General features: G+C 40.0%; 1 protein-coding gene across 3 annotated transcripts; it reads left to right on the top strand.

The window, feature by feature from the left end:
- The first annotated feature begins 11,872 nt into the window (after window positions 1–11,872).
- Window positions 11,873–19,426, top strand: cox4i2 (cytochrome c oxidase subunit 4I2). Of its 3 annotated transcripts, none has more exons than XM_003456962.5 (5): window positions 11,873–12,032; window positions 17,494–17,587; window positions 18,224–18,388; window positions 18,500–18,631; window positions 19,023–19,426. In XM_003456962.5, the coding sequence occupies exons 2-5, from the start codon at window positions 17,494–17,496 to the stop codon at window positions 19,154–19,156; spliced, it is 525 nt and encodes a 174-aa protein (XP_003457010.1). In that variant the 5' UTR covers window positions 11,873–12,032; the 3' UTR covers window positions 19,157–19,426. The 3 variants fall into 3 exon arrangements, with proteins under 3 accessions (XP_003457010.1, XP_013120663.1, XP_013120664.1); XM_013265209.3 differs by lacking the exon at window positions 11,873–12,032 and adding an exon at window positions 17,241–17,400; XM_013265210.3 differs by lacking the exon at window positions 11,873–12,032 and adding an exon at window positions 17,273–17,413.
- Window positions 19,427–20,562: the final 1,136 nt, after the last annotated feature.

Below are 20,562 nucleotides of genomic sequence, written 5' to 3'. Positions count from 1 at the left end.
GTTCTTAACTTGCCATTCGTCACACTATGAAGCTGTTGAACACTGTGGGGTGGAAGCCAGTGTGGGTCTGGCAGTTTACAGTTGGACCTAATTAATGGAGCACTGTCCCCTACAAGAAACTCTGAGTGATGTGAACACCACCCTTAAAAAAGGAGTTAGTGCCCCACGTCCAAGAGAGAAACAGCAGGAGGATTTCTTACACATGGGACAACTCTTTCAATTCATTTCAATTTTATTTATATAGCACCAACAACAGTCGCCTCAAGGCGCTTTATATTGTACAGTAGATCGCACAATAATAAATACAGAGAAAAACCCAACAATCATATGACCCCCTATGAGCAAGCACTTTGGCGACAGTGGGAAGGAAAAACTCCCTTTTAACAGGAAGAAACCTCCAGCAGAACCAGGCTCAGGGAGGGGCGGGGCCATCTGCTGCAACCGGTTGGGGTGAGAGAAGGAAAACAGGATAAAGACATGCTGTGGAAGAGAGACAGAGATTAATAACATGTATGATTCAATGCAGAGAGGTCTATTAACACATAGTGATTGAAGAAGGTGACTGAAGAAGAAATACTCAATGCATCATGGGAATCCCCCAGCAGTCTACACCTATTGCAGCATAACTAAGGGAAGATTCAGGGTCACATGATCCAGCCTTAATTATACGCTTTAGCAAAAAGAAAACTTTAAAGCCTAATCTTAAAAGTAGAGATAATGCCTGTGTCCTGAATCCACACTGGAAGCTGGTCCAGAGGGGCCTGAAAGCTGAAGGCTCTCCCTCCCATTCTACTTTTAAATATTCTAGGAACAAAGTATTTAAAAGTAACTAACAGCGAACTAGTGAGTGTGATTATTTATTTATTTTTTTTAATGAAATTCTTTACAGTTGTACCAACTCTTATGGCTAATGGCCTGCCTTTCCTCCTCTCCAAGCTCACTCCACACGACACACACACACACACACACACACACACACACACGTTTTACTGACAAACACACACAAGGAAACCAGGAGCTGAGGGGATAAACTACGTTTTTTGTGATGATGATGGAGCAGTGAAGCTAAGGAGTCAAAAGTTACAGAGTGCACAGTTGTGAGCAGTGGCAGTGCATATGTGCATGAGCGTGCACGCCCACATCCCACTATTCTAAGTTCAAGTGAAACCATAAACGAGGAATCTTAAATTTTAATAAGTGATGATCACGCTATCCCCAAGATCATCATCCATCAGCACAACCCTAATAAAGTGTCAACAGTGGACTTGTTTCACTGCTGAAACTGTGATTTAACGTCTGAGGTTGAAGACAAACGACATATTATGAAGCCAGTTCATTTAGTCTGGTTCTCATTTTGTTACTTGGCGACAGTGAGCGCGGCACGTTACCGTAAATGCCACCCTCTCTTTCATTTGAGCAATATTTCATCACAAAAACAGCAGCAGGACAGATGAATAATTATCTTTTAAATAAACAGATGATCAGATAATTTTATTATTTATGTTAAATATCATCTCATATTCTTCCTTTATACTTTAACCTCATCTAGTAGCTCTGTATCAGTGAAACTAACAGGGGAAAGGGTGGCACAGTTTAGTCCCAAGCTCTTTTTCTGTCCGTCTGTAAAAGAAAATCCATTAGCACTAATTACATCAGCTAGGAGCCGTTTTATTCCTGTCACATTTACCTGAGATCCTGCGCATCCACACCCTTTTACAAAATAGCCAGAGGTGACAGAAGACAGCAGAGTCTGTAGATTAATTGGTATTAAGTTACTTACTGCGTAGATAGGAACCCCATTGGGTCAGGACCCTGGTATTGTGTCCACAGGTGATCAATCATGGGAACTAAAGGTTTCCTGACACACAGAGGCTTTCAGCTTTCAGGACATAGACAAAAACCGGCCCACTACTGCCACGGTAACCGAGCCACACAACAACCCCACAAGCATATTAACAGAGTAAAGAGAAAACCAACTAGTTCAGAGTCTTAACAACATCTAACCAGACTCTGAATCTTCACAAGCTCCACTAGTCATTATTTTGTTTGTGTGACCCACTTACATCAAAAGGTTATGCACAAGTTTTACTTCTCCTTTACTTCTCCTTCATAGCCCATTAGTCAGCAGTAAATAAGAGTGATGCTGTTTAGATGTATTAATTGCGACAGGATTCAGATTTCTAAGGAGACATTATAGATACATTTCTATTTGATTACAATTCCTGATGTCATAATGGGAATTAGGTCAAATTTTCCAGTCATTCCATCAGCAAAGACTCCAACACAAAAAAGTAAATGACAAACTTATTTATAGCAAAGCTGTGAGCAAGGCCGGAGGCTGCAGTTTGGGGAAAGTCTCACTGAGGACCAGCAGCAGCTCCCAGGCCTGGCAGATCCAACGTTTTCGCCTCTCGTTGACATACATGTGTTGACAAACTGAATTATAGGTCAGTTGATGCACTGGTGTTGCTGGGGTAAAGAGTTAAGGGAAGTTCACATCATGGGTTTTTACCTCTCAGCCGTAAAAGGCTGATGAGGTATTGTTGTCACCCTACGAAACGGGTTACTTGAACATCCGAGTTTGTGAATGCGATAACTTGAGAATGAAGCGATGTAGGATTTTGACATTTATACCACAGGTGCATCTACTAGGAGGCTGAGGGGTACTCCTAGCCACCGCCAGTATTTTTAAAAACTGCTCAACACAGCGTGACTCTTAGCTAATTAATTCTAGTGGTAGATTCTCTTCATTAAACTATCAGTCATGCTAAACTATCTGATAAACTATCAGATAGTAATATAGTAATATAAGTTAAAATAACACCAATTTGGATTACCCAATCACGTAAGGAAACAATTCAGCAACTTCAAGCAGCGACAGGAGAAAGAACAAGTGGCGACAAAGTTGTCAGGTCCCGAGTTAAACTTAATCAACTTTGAGCAAAGAAATTAAAGCAACTACTAATTTGAGACCAAAGGATAACAGTCACTGACTTATAGGATGGTGATAAATGTCTTGATGCATGCTCAGTCATCCAGGTAAGTAAATTAGCACCACTGACTGAACAATGGGCTGTGAGCTCAGTTCCTTGATCATTAATATGCAAATTCTCATGACCATTGATCAACAACTACCGATCATAGCCCAGTGCTGCTAGTTTCAGTCATTGCATAATGTACTGTTTATAAGGTTAGGGAAAACTGCAGTCAGCTGAGACTGAAGACGTCACTTGGATGAGTTATGAAACGTTTCTCCCACTGAAGACGCTACGTCCAGGTGAACAGAATCAGCCTTTTGGCATGGTGATAAATACTACATTGTAGGCAACTTCATCCCAAAATGTCTGCTAACGACCAACCATCAGAGATGCATGATGAATGAGTGTCTTGGAGTGTAGACAACCCTTTATGTATCACACACAAAGAAAGTCAAGCGAGCAAGGTTGCTTGTTTGGCCAGACTTAAACACCTGAATTCGGACAGGCAGTTCATACGATCATCCTTGCGCATACATGCTAACATGAGGTCATGACTGCTGAGCGAGGGAGACTGCTGCCTCAGTTGGTTTTGCAAAAAAATGTGAAAAACCTCAGCAATTGCTTTGTTTCCTGTTTTGGTTTGTATTCATGTTCCAAATGTGATTTTTTTTCTGAGCTGGGACTACCATAATTTAGAAAAGGACTACAGCATGTTGAGTGTGCCTCAGTACAAGTATAAATAGTTATGGGAAGATTTAACATTCTTCCATACCTGTACTTCTTATAAAAGTCTTCTAAGAAACTTTCTATAAAGAAGAATGAATCTGTGCTCATGAGTGTAAAGCATTGTACTGAATATTAGCATTAAATTAACCCTGTTGCTTTGGTTGCATTTGAACTAATCGCAATGAGCGTGTTTAATTAATTTAATTATCATCAGGCAGTAATGTATTTAGGGGGTTTTTCTTCTTCTCTGAACACCTCAGTTTGATCAGTTTTGTAGTAACTTAAATACATTTCAAGGCGGTCTTGAATGTCCTCCTGTAACTTGAATTCTCTCAGTGTGATTTCCTTTTGGACAAACAAACATAGCAACTCTGGATCAGCTTTCCTGGATGAGAGAAAATAGCCAAACCACAAACTATGGTTGAGACATCTTGCCCAATGAAATCAAGACAGCACAAAGCCTGCAGAAACAATGCTATCACACTACACCAGAACTAACTTTAAAAATTTGGGAGCGAACTGAGAGGAGCACATTACTGAACAAGCTACTGATGAGTCTTATTTCTAAGTTAAAATGAATCAGATAATCTTTTTATTCCAAAATAAAACATGCTAGATGTTAAAATGAAACTCCTCGCTAGAACTGAGAGGGACAAGAAACTCTCTCAGAGGGTCAAATGTAGAATCTGTCCTGTATCATTGTGCTGTACGGGCTGGAAGACAACTCATGATCATGTCGCCAATGTATTTTAGGAGATAAAGTGTAAGCAGGGAATGTGGTGACATTGAGCTGGAAGTCAAGTCTGTTCTTCATGGACTGAAGAACACAGCAAAAGTATGAAATGTATATGTGAAGAGCAAAGTGACCTCAGGATTATTTTATTTTCAGATGTTGCTGCTGTTTCCAATGTGAAGCTTTGCAGTTCATTGGGAAGCAGAAGAAATGAGGTCAAGGGCCTCCGAATCTGTGACCCTGAAGAGGAATCTGACCCTGAAGCAAAGATATTTGTCAGTGTACATGTTCATCTATAATCAAACATTATGACAAGGCCGAGAGGATACAATACACACAGGAGTCTAGTTTCCCTGAGAGGATTTACAAAGTTTCAGGCAACAAAAGACCAAACTTTATAGGAGGCCCAGTTGTGTACAAGGTCAGTGAAAAGGCAGGTTTTATGTGAATCTGCCTTATAAAAGCACAGAGAGAGGTGTAGCAACTGAAAGACTAGAATTCTTATTGAGTTCTGAGCTCAGTGAGGCTAAACTAAATATATGAACTTTCCCTATAGCCAAAGTCTGTATCCATTGCTAGCTAATTAATGCATATATAGCTGACACATGACTGATGGGGACAAATAATCAATCAAGCAGTCAAATGTATTTTACAGAATTTTGCCTGCAATTATTCATACTGCTGCTAGAGCTGATTTAACTCCAAAATATAAATATAGGTCATAATAAGAGATTTCCATGATGCTGCATCCTATTTACCAGGAGAGATGTGAGTGTGAGGAGCTCATGTCATAAGGTAACCCAGAATAGGTCTGTTTCTTTGTGTTGAAAGGGGGTCAGCTGAGGTGGTTCGGGCATGCTGTCTGGGTGCCTAATGTTGATATATTCTAAGCATGTCCAACACCCAGAATGTGGAGGGATTATATATCCCATTTAGTCTGGAAACATCTGCATTCCCGCAGGGCTGAGCTGAGAGATCCGGCGAGAGAGAAGGAGGACTAAAGGGCCATTTTGCGTACTCCAACCCAATTAAAGAGTAGCAAATGAGGAGATGCAATATATAGAATTAAGCTCAGCACGTAGTGCAGTAAATGATCCAAAAATCAAATGTAGGTCGTATGTTTGGCTACTAATGTGGATTATGCATGCAGAACGAGCACTTGATCCCAGTCCCTTTCATCCTTAGTCATGCTTTGGTGTTCTCTTTGAGGGGATGCCAACGAGGGGGCGATGGCACACTGCTCACCGATACAACCCAAAGCAGCGAGGCTCAATATTACAGGAGGGACTGGGAAGAGGAAGCGAGCACGAGCAATATTGCTACTGTGGGGGCAATTGGGAGTATGCCCCAGTTATGTACAATGTTGCAAGGGCAGAAGTGGAGGGGACAGTCGTGTAGACTCACGTGCCAACACACGCTGTCATATTCTGCCAAGGTCCAGACAAGTTATACAGGAAGAACAAGGCCAAATAAAACACGTCGAGACACGCTGAGGATAAGCTGTGACAGACGGAGCCAGGCACGAGTCTGAGGCTCTCACACACACACACAGAGCACGAGGGCAGGCAGCGGCAGAAAGATCTGAGGCCACACGGAATCAGAATGAGTTCTTGCTTTCTGTGACCTACATACACCGTGTTAAAGGAATTAAGAGTTTGTTGTAGACGCATTTGTGGCTCGTGACTGACGAGCAGACGCTCAGTCCTCGATCCTTCTGGGTCTCTGCCTGTGGCTCCCCTACAGCTGAGTAAGCTATACCACGATAACATATGATCAATAGCACATGAGGAAATGAAAGAAAAAAGTCAAAATAACAAAATAACTTACAGAGTGCAGGAATCACAGGGTGCAAGTGACTCTCAGAATCACTTTCCTGCAGGGCAAACTCAGTTGATGAAAAAGATGTGATGAAGCCCTCATCTTGACAAACAGAGATGATAACTGATGACAAAGCACTTGCCATCAATTCCACAGAGCATCCGTGCTACCGTCTGAGTGCGGTGTGCTGAATGTGGCTTTTGTCAGGACATCAGATGGGAAACATGTTTGAGTAGGCAGCTGAGAGATCTGCCGTTAGGCCCGTTTTTAAGGAGGCGTGTTGATGTCTGTGTGTGTTAATGTGCCAGATTGACTCCAAGCTGATTCCCTCCCTTCAGCCCTCATTTCTGCTGCTTTATTGTTCTAAAAAGGCACGATGGCTTAGTAGTGGACAAAGGGGAGAGAATAAATGATGGATGGGAAATGCTTCTCATGAGAGATGGAGCGACATCTCCAATTCTAATGGGACAGCAGAGGGTGGCTGGGTGGGGTTGGGGGGGTCAAAACAGGGTGAAACCCCACAGGAAATAAAGCACAAGTGTTTGAGTAGGAACGAAGGGGTAGGCTTGGGGATATGTGACCCGTCACGGTCCTCATCTCATTTCCATAACTAAATCAGGGACGCGTGCCCTACTGTGTTTGTGTTATACTGGCAGCTGCTGCCTTCGTTTGACAGACACAGCACCCTCGCTAAATGTCACTGAGAGAGCTGTTTTGTGTCTGCTGAGATAAATGCATCTCACAAGCTTGATTTTCAAGAGTTTTATCATCCGTGAGGTTGCTCTGGCTGAAAAATGGAAAATCTGCAGCACATCACTTATGCGTTTCTTTGATTCAAATACTTCTCGAGAACTGAAAGCTGAAACCTACTGGTCGGGCAGCATGTGGCTGCTTAATGACACTGACAGACAACATGAGAAGCTTGAATGCTCACAGGCGCATCTGTGTTAGCAATTACATTGATGTAGAAAAACAGGACAGGCAATGAGCTTCAGGGAAATAAGCAGTATTTTTAAGCTGCGTTGGAGTTCATGAATTATGAAACCATAAAATAAAGGTTTTGTCATGCATTCAAAACTTACTTTAAGAGAGCTTAACTGGTTACATATGTGGTGTTCTGAACGACTGTGCAGATGGTTTTTCTTGTAGTTATGCTACAGGCATAAATGTTTCAGTCAACATCTTTATCTCTGTCACCTCCAGGTCTAAAAATATTATTCCTGTTTTTATTCGGCTAAATCAGAAACTCTAAACGCTGTGACTGAATTCTCAAATGCTGAATGCTTTAAATGTTAGAGGTTGAAAAGGAGCTCAGATATTATACACCAGTGAAATACGGCCTGGATCAGTTCCAGCAAGATAAATACTTGGCTTTGTTTCAACTCTAACTGACAAACGTGCCTTTTTTAATGCTTTCATTTTCTAATTATGATGCAAGCAGGGGCGACTGTGGGATCAACCATAATGTTGCACATACAGTGCTTTGAACTTAATATTAACAGACTATGTTTGCAAATCTCTTCAGATCTCAATTCAGTTGCATACAGATTACATTGTTGGCTTCAACTCCATCCAATTTTATTTATATAGATTCATATCACAACAACAGTTGCACTTTATATTTTAAGGTGAAGGCCCAAAATACAAAATTTAGAAGCAACCCAATTAGCTGGATGGTCTACTGTAGTGTCTTAGAATAATTCATAGTAAGTAATCAATATTATTCACTAGATTTAGGATAGGCCTTTTAGAATTTTCCTAAGTAAGTTAAAGAACAAGTTGTGGCAAAGCAGAAAAGAGGACAAACATACACAGCATTGTTTCAGTCTCTTAACCACATACAGCAGAGGCAGTCCAACAAATCATTAAGCACTTACAGCATCATCATTCAGTAAAGACAGTGGGAAATCACCCTGCCTCTCCACACAGCTGGACAAGGCGCAAACTGGTAACAGAGTTGGTTTTACACAAAAGTTTTGTAATTCATATAAACCTGTATTGTGCAGACTCAACACAGAGCATTGTGTATCAAAATTCCAAGAGTGGAGAATAGATTGTAGTCTGTCACATGAATGTGGACAAACATAATTTCTTGACTGTGACAACATGTCCATTCGTTTCTTTTTGCTCTCTCTCTATCCTCCTCTCAGTCTTGTGTTGCCACCCAAAAGTTAAATGTAACAGTGAAACAGAATGTGCTACTAATGTCTAGTAATCTAGCCTATATTGGCTAAAGTCTTTGACACTATTTACAGAACAAATATACATAAGTAGACACTTTATAAGTCACAGCAATACCTCCACGTTGTCAGAACAGTTTGGACTTTTGCTGTGTTTCAGTTGATGAAACAAAGCAAACAACAACAGCAACAAAATTCTTATTCAATAATGAATCCATCGTTCGGATGCACACAGCACCTAATGTGTGACTGCACGGTAACATCGTGACACTGGGGGGTCAAACCTGCTTTCAATCTATCCTCTACCATCTCCAGTAGACGTATTGTTAAAATATAACATTAAAAAACAATGGCAGAAAATAACACTAAAGTGCATTATTATGAGAACCCATACTTGTTTTTAGTGGTGCTATGATGAAATTTAGGCGTGTTTGAGCACCCCTAAAAAGAGTCTAAACTCACCTATGGTTACATATAAAGAGATCTGTTTGCTAGTCCAAGGATGTTTGTGTGGTGCTGCTATCTAGTGGATGCATCTGGTATTACCCCTAAAAGCAAAAAGGTAAAAGGTCAGTCCAATATTTGCAACTACAGATTTTTATTAATCATTATAATTTTTTTTTTTTTTTTTTTTTTTTTGCTTTTAGAGAAAACCCCTTTAACTCTCCTTATTTATTCTCTTCTTGTTTTTAAGGTTCTATACTCATTACTTTAATAATATCCATCCATCCAATCTCTGCCGCTTATCCTTTTTCAGGGTCGCGGGTGGCAGCCTATCCCAACTGTCTTGGGGCGAGAGGCAGGGTACACCCTGGACAGTATGTCTGTGAAGGTTCTCAGTCATCCAGGTCATTGTAGTCTAAGGAGTCTAAGTCTGAGGGGGTCCATTGTCCCTCTTGGGGGGACACTCCCACAGGGCTTAAATCTGGGACTCTCCACCATTTGACCTTAGAACTGAAGAAGCTTCTCGGATGAGAGGTGAAATGTCTTCAAGCAACTTAAAGAAGTCCAGACGCTTTTCTTTCCAAGCTCCTTAGACCTACATCCTGGACAGGTCGCCAGTCTGTCACAGCGCTAACACATAGACAACCATTCACACCTAAGGGCAATTTAGATTTCCAGTAAACCTAACCCCACTAACTGCATATCTTTGAACTGTGGAAGGAAGCCAGAATACCCAACAGAACCCACGCAAACATGGGGAGAACATGCAAACTCCACACAGAAAGCCCCCAGCCTGATGGTGGAACTGAACTCAGGACTTTCTTGCTGTGAGGGAACAGTGCTAACCACCATGCCACCCACTTTAATAATATATGATTTTTCTATTCATGTTTTAAGTTGTTTTGTTGATGAATGTTAGGAACCATACTGTATGGTGAAATTTGCTTGTGAAGGCAACTACTACTACTGAAAAGGTAGCAGCAGCACAGTTGACAGTAGCGGTGATTGAATGTCCAAAATAAATTCTTTTTTTTTTAATCATTAAAGATGTGCACTGTACAATCATTTACCATCGACAAAGTAAAGCTCAAAGAAATCACTAAAAGTCCCAGAGTACCGTGACATTCGTGCCAATGATGAAGCCTCTGACCACAGCTGCAGGTGATTTTGTGTACTCTGGTAGGGATTTATATATTTGTGTCCATCAACTTTGGTAAAGTATTGCCAGCAAAACAGTTTGGGAAGAGTCGCAAGGAGGAAGCTTCTTCTCTCTGAAAAAACATAAGGACAGGACTTAGGTTTGCAAAACTCCATCTGAACAAAATGTAAGACTCATCTAATCTGTTTAAGTGAAGATGTTCGGAGAAAACCAATCAATCGTAACTATGAATTACTTAAGTATTCAAAGTATTCAAGAGTACTGTAGAGTCAAAAGTGAAGCCATCTGTCCAACAGTCCAACAAGTCTGGCCTAAATTGGGCCATGCAACATCTAAAGCACAGCAGAAAATCTACAGGTTCTTGCAGTGGCCAAGTGAAAGTCTAGACCGCAATTGATTGTGGCAAGGCTTTAAGAAAGCAGAGCATAACTTAGTTAACTCAACTGAGTGACTGATAGTGTCATACAAAAGACAATTACATCAAATTATTGTTGCTAAATAATGTTCTAAAAGTTATTGTACTAAGTGTGCTCAGTTTTTCCACAAACTGCTTCGTTATTTTGGCCCAGTTATTGTTAAGTAATCACACAGTGTAATGTGTCATGTGCTGTTGTTCATCTCATGTTGTATTTATCTCATTTTAAGACTAGCTAACGACTAGATGTTTTTTATTGTGTCCAGATATCCAAAACTCTAGAACTGACAGTGAGTGTACTTTGATTATGACTACAGATGGCAGGGAAGGAAGCAGCATGGGCAGAAGTTCCCCCAACTCTGCGTTCCTGCCTCACACTACCACCTGGCTGAATTCCAAAACTAAGGAGAAAGATGCCACTTTTTTACTTTGTCTTTTTGATTTCTCTCTGGAAAATGCATTTAAAATTCTTTATCTGCTTAGATGGCACATAAAACATAGATGGGATAATAATTTATGACAAGTTTTCCTTTCTTACCAAATAACTCTAATTGTACTTTGACCCATGCTGGCTGGCTTACATTATCAGCCAGCTTTTCCTGCATTTCCCAGACTATAAACTCAGATAGTGTCAGTGAACCAAAGCGCATAATCTTAGGGTTATATAAAACAACATGACTAAAAGAAACATTCCCGACTAGCTCCCTTGCTTTGAAATAACAACATGTCTGCTTTATTTTCCCTTTTTAAGTCTGCGCAAGTTTAACTGAAAAGTGCTTTTTATGTCCCCACCTCCTCATGAAGAAATGTTTAAAAGGTTAATACCACCTTAACTGCATTTTGGGTTCTAGGTATTTTGGCAGACTCACACAACTGAGCAGTGTGAGGTTACTATGAAAAAGTCTGTCCTTATTTGACCCCTATCCTCCTGCCTGCACATAGGAGACTCTTGACCAGCTTGTGCACCACATATAACCCAGTAGCAGTTGGTCACTGGGTTCACTGCCAAACAGCTATGAGATTAATGAGGACCTGGTGCCAGCGTGCACTTGTGCATGCATTAGGGGTTAATCGTGGGAACTTTACCCTCTATTTCCCGAAATCTCTGTCTGACTCTGTTCATATACAAGCACTCATCTCTCATTTTGCACTGTAAAAGATAGCCCACTGTGTGTCCTAATGTAACCTCAACAAATGTGAGCCCAAAGTCTCCACTCTGGCTGAATGTAAGCAGTGAAGAAAGCACATAGAGATGGGTCAGTAACAGAGAAGTAATGTGCCCTTGTATTGCTTTTGTTCTGCAGACTAAACTCTGCCTCGCTCCCTTCTTTGCTAGTCCTATCACATGATTGCTCGATTGTTTACTTGCACTAGTTTGGTCACTCTCAGTCTAAGCTCCCTCCCTCTCTTTCTCTCTCCACTCTTCTTTCCATCCAGCCTCTCTCACCCGCCCACCAGTTGATTCCTGCTTAGTGTTATGTGGCGATAAGGGCAGAGACGAAACGGGAAAGAAAGCTCTAAAGAGACCTTTTCTCTCAAGATTTGGTTTTTTGCTGCTGCAGCTTTTAATTCCGCTACTGTGAGTATCTTTCTTTGCCCGATCCAATAAAAAGGCTGTAGTGTTGTTTGGCAAGGAAAACTTTAGGAAATAGATGAAATAATAGACCAGTCTCCCTCCTCACACAACCCCAAACAGCAAGGGAGAGGAGGCGGACGTGCAGAAAAGCAAGATAGATTGAGCTGAGAGATTTCTAGAAGTGTGTCAAAATGAGCAGCCTAAAAAAACACACTTTTAATGCAAATTAAAGTAAATCAGAGCTACTGGTTATTTTTGCAAAATAAAAACTGAACGTCAAGATTTCTTGATGCATTTCTGAATAATGTTTTGTCTGCCAGTGGGTCTTTGAGTCAGTTTTATTCTGCAGAAAGAAAAGGTGTTGTAAAGACACAAATCAAGTCTCTCATTTCTTATCAAATGTGTGTTTGTAACACAGTTTAAATGTTTCCATTTACCTCTGCCCTTGCAGAAGGTCAGCTCAGACACTTCAATTGACTCGTGGCCAATTTCCACCATTTTCACTTGCTGTATATGGGGGTGGGTGTTGAGTAGTGATTTGCCAATATTAGTGAGGACCAGTTTAAATTATATACTATTAGAGTGAGGGCGTTTTTAGGAAAGTGAGGCACGACCTCACTTTGGCACAGACTTTCAATCCATTATTTGAGTGTTACAATTTGGTTTAGAGTTCAGTTTAGATATGAGAAAAGGCCGGGGGTAAGGGGTAGGGATGTAATTGTGATGGTTATGATAAGGAACTGAACTTCCTCTGTGAAAATCCTCACAAAGATAAATGTGCAAATTGAGGGTGTATGCTGTGCAGACACACTTGGTACATACTTTGTAGGGACTTTGCCACCTAACAGGGATTTTAGAAACATGTAATTCATTGGACAGGTACTTCTAAAAGGTAGTTATTATCTGAAATGAACTAGGCCACTGGTATGGACCCCTGCAAATAATACCAGGTAACTGTTTGTTTAGGTAAACTTTAACTATCAAGGATCAGGCTTAATTTCTGTCTTAGTGCCTTTCTGTTAAAGCACTGTGCAGAAGTCTTGAGCCACCACTCATTTCTTTATATTTTGTTAGCAAAACAGGAAATAGATGTAACGATTTTTTGAAACATCCAAACACACATGGAAACACAGTAAATAATATTTTTTAAAACTGCATTGGAAGTGTGTTTTTGATTTGTGCTGAAAAAATGAAACCGTTGCCAATCAGAAAGTTCCCAAATTACACTGAAAGTGGATCAAAGTCTGATGTTATATTTCTGTGTTCATAATTTCATCACTTTGACAGAATCCCCAACACCCCAAACTATAACAGAGCCTCCACTGTGTTTCTCAGATGGATGTAGACACTTACTGTTGCACCTCTGTACTGACTTTACCGGCATGATTTAAGCCAAAAATGTCAAATTTAGATTTATCACTCCATACCTCAGCCTCTTCTCCTACTGTATATAGTATTTTATTTTATTCTATTCTGTACAGTTGTGTACTGTATTTATTCTTACTTTATTTTATTCTAATTTTTGCTTCATAACTTTTGCACTGTCCACTTCCTGCTGTGACAAAACAAATTTCCCACGTGTGGGACTAATAAAGGTTATCTTATCTTATCTTATCTTATCTTATCTTATCTTATCCCCATTCCCCTTCCTTAACAATGGTTTCTTATCAAATACCCTTCTACTGTGACCATTTCTGGCGAGGCTTCAGTAAAAAGTCAGTGGTTCAGCTTAAGGGTAAAAGCTATATGTCGGGTCCTCTTTTCAGGGTTTTTTTTTAATCTTTTTCATCTTTATTGTTTTTTTAAATTTTATCCTTTTTATCATTCCCATTTCTTAAGTAGGGGACTTCAGATACTGTTTATCAGATATTGTTTAACTGGGCTTAGGGCTGCTAATTCTACTTCTGTCCTCAACTTATCCAGTTTCCTCAAATCTTTTTAAGGACATGCTGCACACCATGCTGAGCTTCCAGCTAATAACTCTGGGAATCACTTCCCTGAGAATCCCTGTTTGGATTCAGCAGACAGGGATAAAATCCTATTTATCTATACCTAGGCCTGTCAGACTGTTAAAGGGTTAAGAAACATATATATTTTTGACATACTGCTAGTACCAAAATGCCTAAAGATACAATTTAAGTTGGCTCTTTGCCAAGTTATTTATGTGTAAAAGGAACACAGGTAGCTCTACTGAGCTACGTACTACTTTATACTTGAATTAGGGGCAATTCTAGGATCAAACCTTCAATGAGGCCTCAATCATAATGTCATGTGTACAGTGCCTTCTAATTAATATTCATTATCATTAATAATATTAATATGTGCAATGTTACCATCAAATCTAATTAGTTGGATGACCTATTGTAGTGTCTAAGAATAATTCAAAATAAATAATCACAGATTACAATATAATACAATGCTTTTATGGTGGACAACACAATAATATTGACCACAATTTTCCAAAGTAAGTTGAACTATTTAGCAGATGGAAAGCAGATAAATGGACAAACATGAACATGACTTCATTCTCTTAACCACATGCAGTAGATCAAGTCCACATAATCATCAAGCACCTAAAATAAGACACCTATATGTACTTGTTAAACTTATATCCATGCATTCATTTTTTCCTGCTTATCCAATTCATGGTAATGGGGGTAGAGAGGTGGGGTGCACCCTGGACAGGTTGCCAGTATTTCACAGGACTTGACCTTATAACATCTTAGTTTAATAAACAACCCAGATTTTCATGAACGCATACAGTTAACTTCTTTCAGATAATCTATTATAGCAGATCTACTGACAAATAATTAAGGATTACAACCTGTTCATGGGGGCATGAACAGCCCAATTTTAACCTATTTTATGCACACACTTTCATTACATTTAAGGAATCTCAAATATCTATCGATCAGACTACTGCCACAGAATGTTTTATGTACAGATTGTTATTTAAAAGCTAGCTAGAAATACCGTCTCTGCTTTGTTATGCGCAACAGGGAATCAGACAAATAAGGTGAATCTCATTAAGTGCTTTATAAAGGTGGCTTGGAAGAGTGCCAAATCCTCTCTTTGGTAGTCTGGCCACCTCATTATCTTTTGCTTCAGAGCAGCCAGGTAATAAACCATAATAAAAGCACCTTCAATCATCCAGTTAAGTGAATCCCAAAAGGTTGATTCTGTTCATCTGGACGGAGCGTTTTCAGTGGGAGAAATGTTTCATCACTCATCCAAGTGACTTCTTCAGTCTCAGCTGACTGCAGGCTTCCCCAACCTGCAGGTGGACGAGTGATGAAACGTTTCTCCCACTGAAAACACTACATCTAGTTGAACAGAATCAATCTTTTGGGATATAGTAAATGTACTAACAAAAAGTGTTATTTTGATATTTTATGACATTTTGCATTCCTCTACAGGAGATGGTACAGGATAGAATGAAAACAGGTTTAACCCTCCTTTGTTCTTGTTGTCATGATATGACAGTACAGTCACACAGGCGTTGCTGCTTCAAAAGTGTGGCTTGTCATTAATAAATAAGACTTTTGTTGCAGCGGCAAAAAGAAGATGGAGAGGTAATTTCATGACGCAAGTCACTGGTGCAGATTTAAAACACACTTTACATGAAATACAGCAAACATTTCAAAGTGTTCTAATAATGTGGGGACATTGCTGTGACTTCTAAAGTGTCTGCGTATTTTTGCTTTCTAAACAGTGTCAGAAACATTAGCTAATGTAGGCTAGATCACTAGAGATTATTAGCTAATTTTAACATCCTGAGCTACTAGTCTGCTGGTATACCACTTGTAGCCAGCCAAGAAGCTGGATGTACTTTATTATTTTAGTTAGTTAAAAGTTCTGTCCCTGTTCTGGAAAATTGGGCTTCATTATTTGTTTATGGTACAGCTCTAGTGCCAGGTGACAGCAAGTGAAAATAATGTTACCTATCAATGGGCAGCAGCAGTCTGTATTCAATTTAGATATTGATATAAATTCATATATCCAGGTGTATGGACTGTCAGGGTGTTTTTCACTGTCTTTACTGAATAATGGTCATGCAGAATCATGCATAAATACTTACAGAACAATAAAACTGATGTAAAATTGTTTGAAGCAGACAAGATAAAGGAATAAAACTGCATCTAATAATCTACAATACCACTGTTCATCAGGCATGTACAAAGATTTTACATGCTCTTGAAAAACTTAAACTCTCCTATCGTACCTGCACATACAATGCACATAGGTCCAAGGGATCGTCCATGGATAGAGAAGTGATTAGTCAGTAGACAGTGATTTCTTACCTGCCAATCTCTGATCTAGAACTTAACATGCTCTGGAGCAGGTTAGGTTTGCACCCTAAAGTTACCATGGTGATGTTCCCAAGTGAACCACTCTGGTAGTACTGAAAATCCAGTTACCACAGTGATGTTCCCAGGTAAGAAGTGAGCCACCCTGGTAGTAGTGAAAACCCAAAGTTAACCCTGAAGTTACCTGAATTTAATGTGCAATATTCAATACCTGCTGCCACTGACATCCAACCACGGCACTGTGAAACATTCTGTTCTGCTCCTATTAGTATACTGTACTATTGTATCATATAAAAAAAACATTTATTTATATCTAAATTATCTAAATTATTTCTTCTGCCTTATATAGTGTATAATTTCTTCTGTTTTTGCATAGTATTGTTTTTCTTAGGTAAACGGCATCTATTTATTTATCCCTGCCCCGTCCACTACTGCTGCTGTAACAATGTAAATTTCCCATCTCTGGGACTAATAAAGGCTATCTTATCTTATCTTATAGGACCATTAATACTGCTTCTTACTAGTACCCTAGTACCAGTGGCCGATCTAGAAAATTTTACATGGGGCGGGGCGGCAAGTCAGTCAACTCAGTGAAGTATGTGAAAATTCCCTGTATGTAAATGGACTCAACAAAATATCAACAAAAGCTCTTCAAAATATTTAGTGTCATTATGTCTTCTAAGAAAAAAGTTTTTATGTAGGTAAGTTTAGACAAGGTGGGCAGGGCTGACTAGTACCCTCGAATGTTAAAAATATTATGTCGGAAAGAGAGATGAAACTCTTTCTTTTCCAGGTTTCATAGCAGTGATGTTAATGCGACATTGCAGAGTAAACATAATTAAGAACACTAATTATGGCCTTATTGTATTAGTGCTGTGCATCCTGGTTCACTGCAGTGACGGTGACGCTACACAGAGCAGCGCCTAATTGTGTTTATCAATTACACCTGTGTTCACCCTGCGAGCAGCGTTTGTACGGCTCCTGCTGCTGTTGAGTGTTTTCTTGCCTCAAAAGACTCCAGTGTTTAACCGTCACTGACCTGTAGCTCAAGTTATACCGCTGAGGTTTGTCTCTAAGGTGTCTATGACTATATTCCAGTGAAGTCATAATGGTGATGATGATGATGATGATGATAATGTACATTTATCTGTTTCCAGATGCTGCGTTTGACTACTGGGCGCGTGGGAAGCCTCCTGACCAGGCGCGCGACAGCTGCCGTGACTACCAGCAGCACGAGGATGGCGAGCAAAGGTGAAAGATCGTGAGCTTTTTCAGAGGTTTTCAAAGGGGATTTATCCAGTGCCTGACATGGGATTTATAGGTCCACTATTTAGTCTTACTTAATAGCATGTGTAAAATGGCTTCTGTATAGTTTTTACTGTCTCACAAAAAGGGTAAATAATGATAGGACCTTAAATTTTCAGAGCATAAACTTAAAAAGGACAATTTCAGACATATTTTAAGCTAACATGGGGATATGAAGTTTGTATGACAGCAGAGATGTGGTATTTGAAAATTAGGCAGACAAAGGTGTAAATTAAGGCTTAAAGTTATTAATAAAAACTGAAGTGTTTACCAACAATTTCATGCTAAAATGGCTGCAGGTTATAATGTTAATGTTAGTAATGGCCGAAACTGACGAAGATCGCCACCATAGAAAACACGCGATCAAAAGGAATTATGGATTTAAGTCAAGTAATGTGATTTGTGTGGGGGGGGTTTCCCATCATGCAGTACACTGAGTCAAACAGCAGATGGCGCTTATGTGCTTTCATAACTACACACTCATAGAGACAAGATGGTACCTGGGCTTATGAATGATGGAGTGGGTTGTGAGGGGGGGGGACATATGTACACTGCTGAATATCTTTGTATCTGTGCCTCCAGAGGTGTCCGAGTCAGTGGACATGTCTCAGCCAATGTACTGGGACCGTGTGGACATCCCACTGCCTGACAGACCCTACAAAGATGTCCTGACTGATGCTGACAAGAGCCTGAAGCAGAAGGAGAAAGGACCCTGGGGTCAGCTGACTAAAGAAGAAAAGATTGCGTGTAGGTTTTTTAGTTAGTTTAGCTCATTGTGCTCAATAGAAGAGGGGGAGGAGAGAGTTGGATGCTGTGTTATTGATGCACTCATCTTACCCCCCTCCTCCCCTCCTGCAGTGTATCGGCTGACGTTCTGCAAGACCTACCCAGAGATGAAGCAGCAGACAGCAGAGTGGAAGACGGTCATGGGGGGCATTTTCTTCTTCCTGGGCTTCACAGGCCTAGTGATCTGGTGGCAGAGTGTCTATGGTAAAATCTGACTTTTATGGTCTGAAAAAGTTAAACCAGTCTCTCTCACAACTTAACGCAGGCAATGACTGTGGCTGAGAACAGGAAACCTTTCTTGTCAGCAACACATACTTCAGTGCCATTTTTTTTTTTTTTTTTTTTCTCAGCAGACTTTCATTAAGGAAATAAGTAATAGCATTAAAGATGGCTCTGGCTCTTTTTTTTTTTTTTTTTTTTTTTTAATCTCCCAGTGAGTCAAACCAGCTGGGCCAGAAAGGACCTGAACAGAGCCTGGCACAGCTAGATGAACATCAGGCTTTAATAATGCAACTGTTTATTAGTGTTTGGCAAGTTAATTACAGGTGGTACTGGAGTGTGGAGCATCATGTGTGTTGTTCTTTTGTCCTTGTAGTCTACCCTCCACGTCCCAGGACCTTTGATGACGAATGGAAGTCCCAGCAGCTGAAGAGGATGTTGGACATGAGGATCAACCCCATCCAGGGCTTCTCTGCCAAGTGGGACTATGAAAAAGGCCAGTGGAAATAAAGAGGGCTGGGCAGGGGCTGAGGTAGCACAGTCTGGACCTTTTACCTAAGAGTGTGGCTCAGTTCGACTATAGGAAGCTGCTATTGTTTTTGAATGCTGTTATAACTGTCAAAACCACTAGAAAGATGGAGCCTCTCTAGGGAATTGTACTCTGTTACCTCTAGCTTTCCAAACAGTATCTTCCTGTAAAGCCACTTTAGCCTTCAGTCACAGGGATAACTCTGTCCGTCCTAATGTAACCATAAAATAAAATTTGGCTTTTGTCTGTCATGTGTCAGGTGTGTTTATTGTGGAGTCCTGTGTATAGTTAGTACTTAACTGTGCCATTAACGTTTATCAGAACTTTGAGAATATTTACTTCCACCATGGAGGTTACGGGATCGTTTCTTGAATAGTTTCTTCGAGGTACGGACTGATTTCCATTTTTGCCAGCAGTGGAAATCATTTCAAAAGGAAATGACTTTAAGTTAATCTGGGTCCAGTAATTGTTTTAAAGGATTTATTGTTGTAAGGTAAGACTACTGGCAGTCTCACTTATTTTCACAATTATGAAAACAAAAAGTAGGAGGTGGTTAATCCAGCCGTGCATTTCCCTCTGGATTTAGGGGATTTGATTCATGTAGAAAGGAGGGAATTTTCAGCCCTTGTGGGGACAATAATTTACAGCCTGCTCTTGTTTCATCTCTTTTGAGTGCGTGATGATGTAAATGTATTATTTTGAGTCTAAATTCTTAGGATTTGAGAGCATTCTAACTTGTAAAGATACAGGCAATCAGGCTTGCTAAGAAAATGCTCTAGAAGGCTGCGTTTGCAAATGTACTGCACATCAATATAAAATATAGGAAAAGTACTTGTAAGTTCTACTATGGAGATTCTGCATAACAAAAACAATACTTGAATCATACATGAATATAGGGCATGATGCTACAGTTTAAGGAAATAACAATGTGCTTTTCTTGACAGCAGCAGACTTGTCAGTCCTGGTTTTGTGTGGTTCATGTTTGAATTATTGGATAGTTGACTGTGTGTGTGTGTGTGTGCGCGCTCATTGCTGTTCTGCTGTTTGAAACTTGGTTTCTCGTGTTTGACTTTCAGATCATTTCCCTATGGTGAGTTTTAGTTCATGAATGAGTCATGATGCCTGATATTGCTGTACGGTTATTCTAGTGATGAGTTCAGTTTTGCAATTCTATGTTTTGATTTTTAGTACTTTTAGTTCCTTCAGTTTATTCTGTCTCTTCCTCCCTCTGTCTGCTCTTTGTGATCGTGCCTGTTATGAAAGGTTACATTTTTTTTTCTCGTCCGGTATTAGTTTTACTTCCTGTCTGTCTGTCTTCCCCTGATTCCCTGCTTATTCTGACCTGTGTTAATCACGCTCTCTGTTCGTGTTTGTCCTTGTTCAAGTA

The sequence above is a fragment of the Oreochromis niloticus genome, linkage group LG20 (genome assembly GCF_001858045.2).
Source record: "Oreochromis niloticus isolate F11D_XX linkage group LG20, O_niloticus_UMD_NMBU, whole genome shotgun sequence".
Taxonomy (NCBI): domain Eukaryota; kingdom Metazoa; phylum Chordata; class Actinopteri; order Cichliformes; family Cichlidae; genus Oreochromis; species Oreochromis niloticus.
Note: the sequence above shows the minus strand (reverse complement) of the source record. Positions and strands in the feature narration are given on the sequence as shown.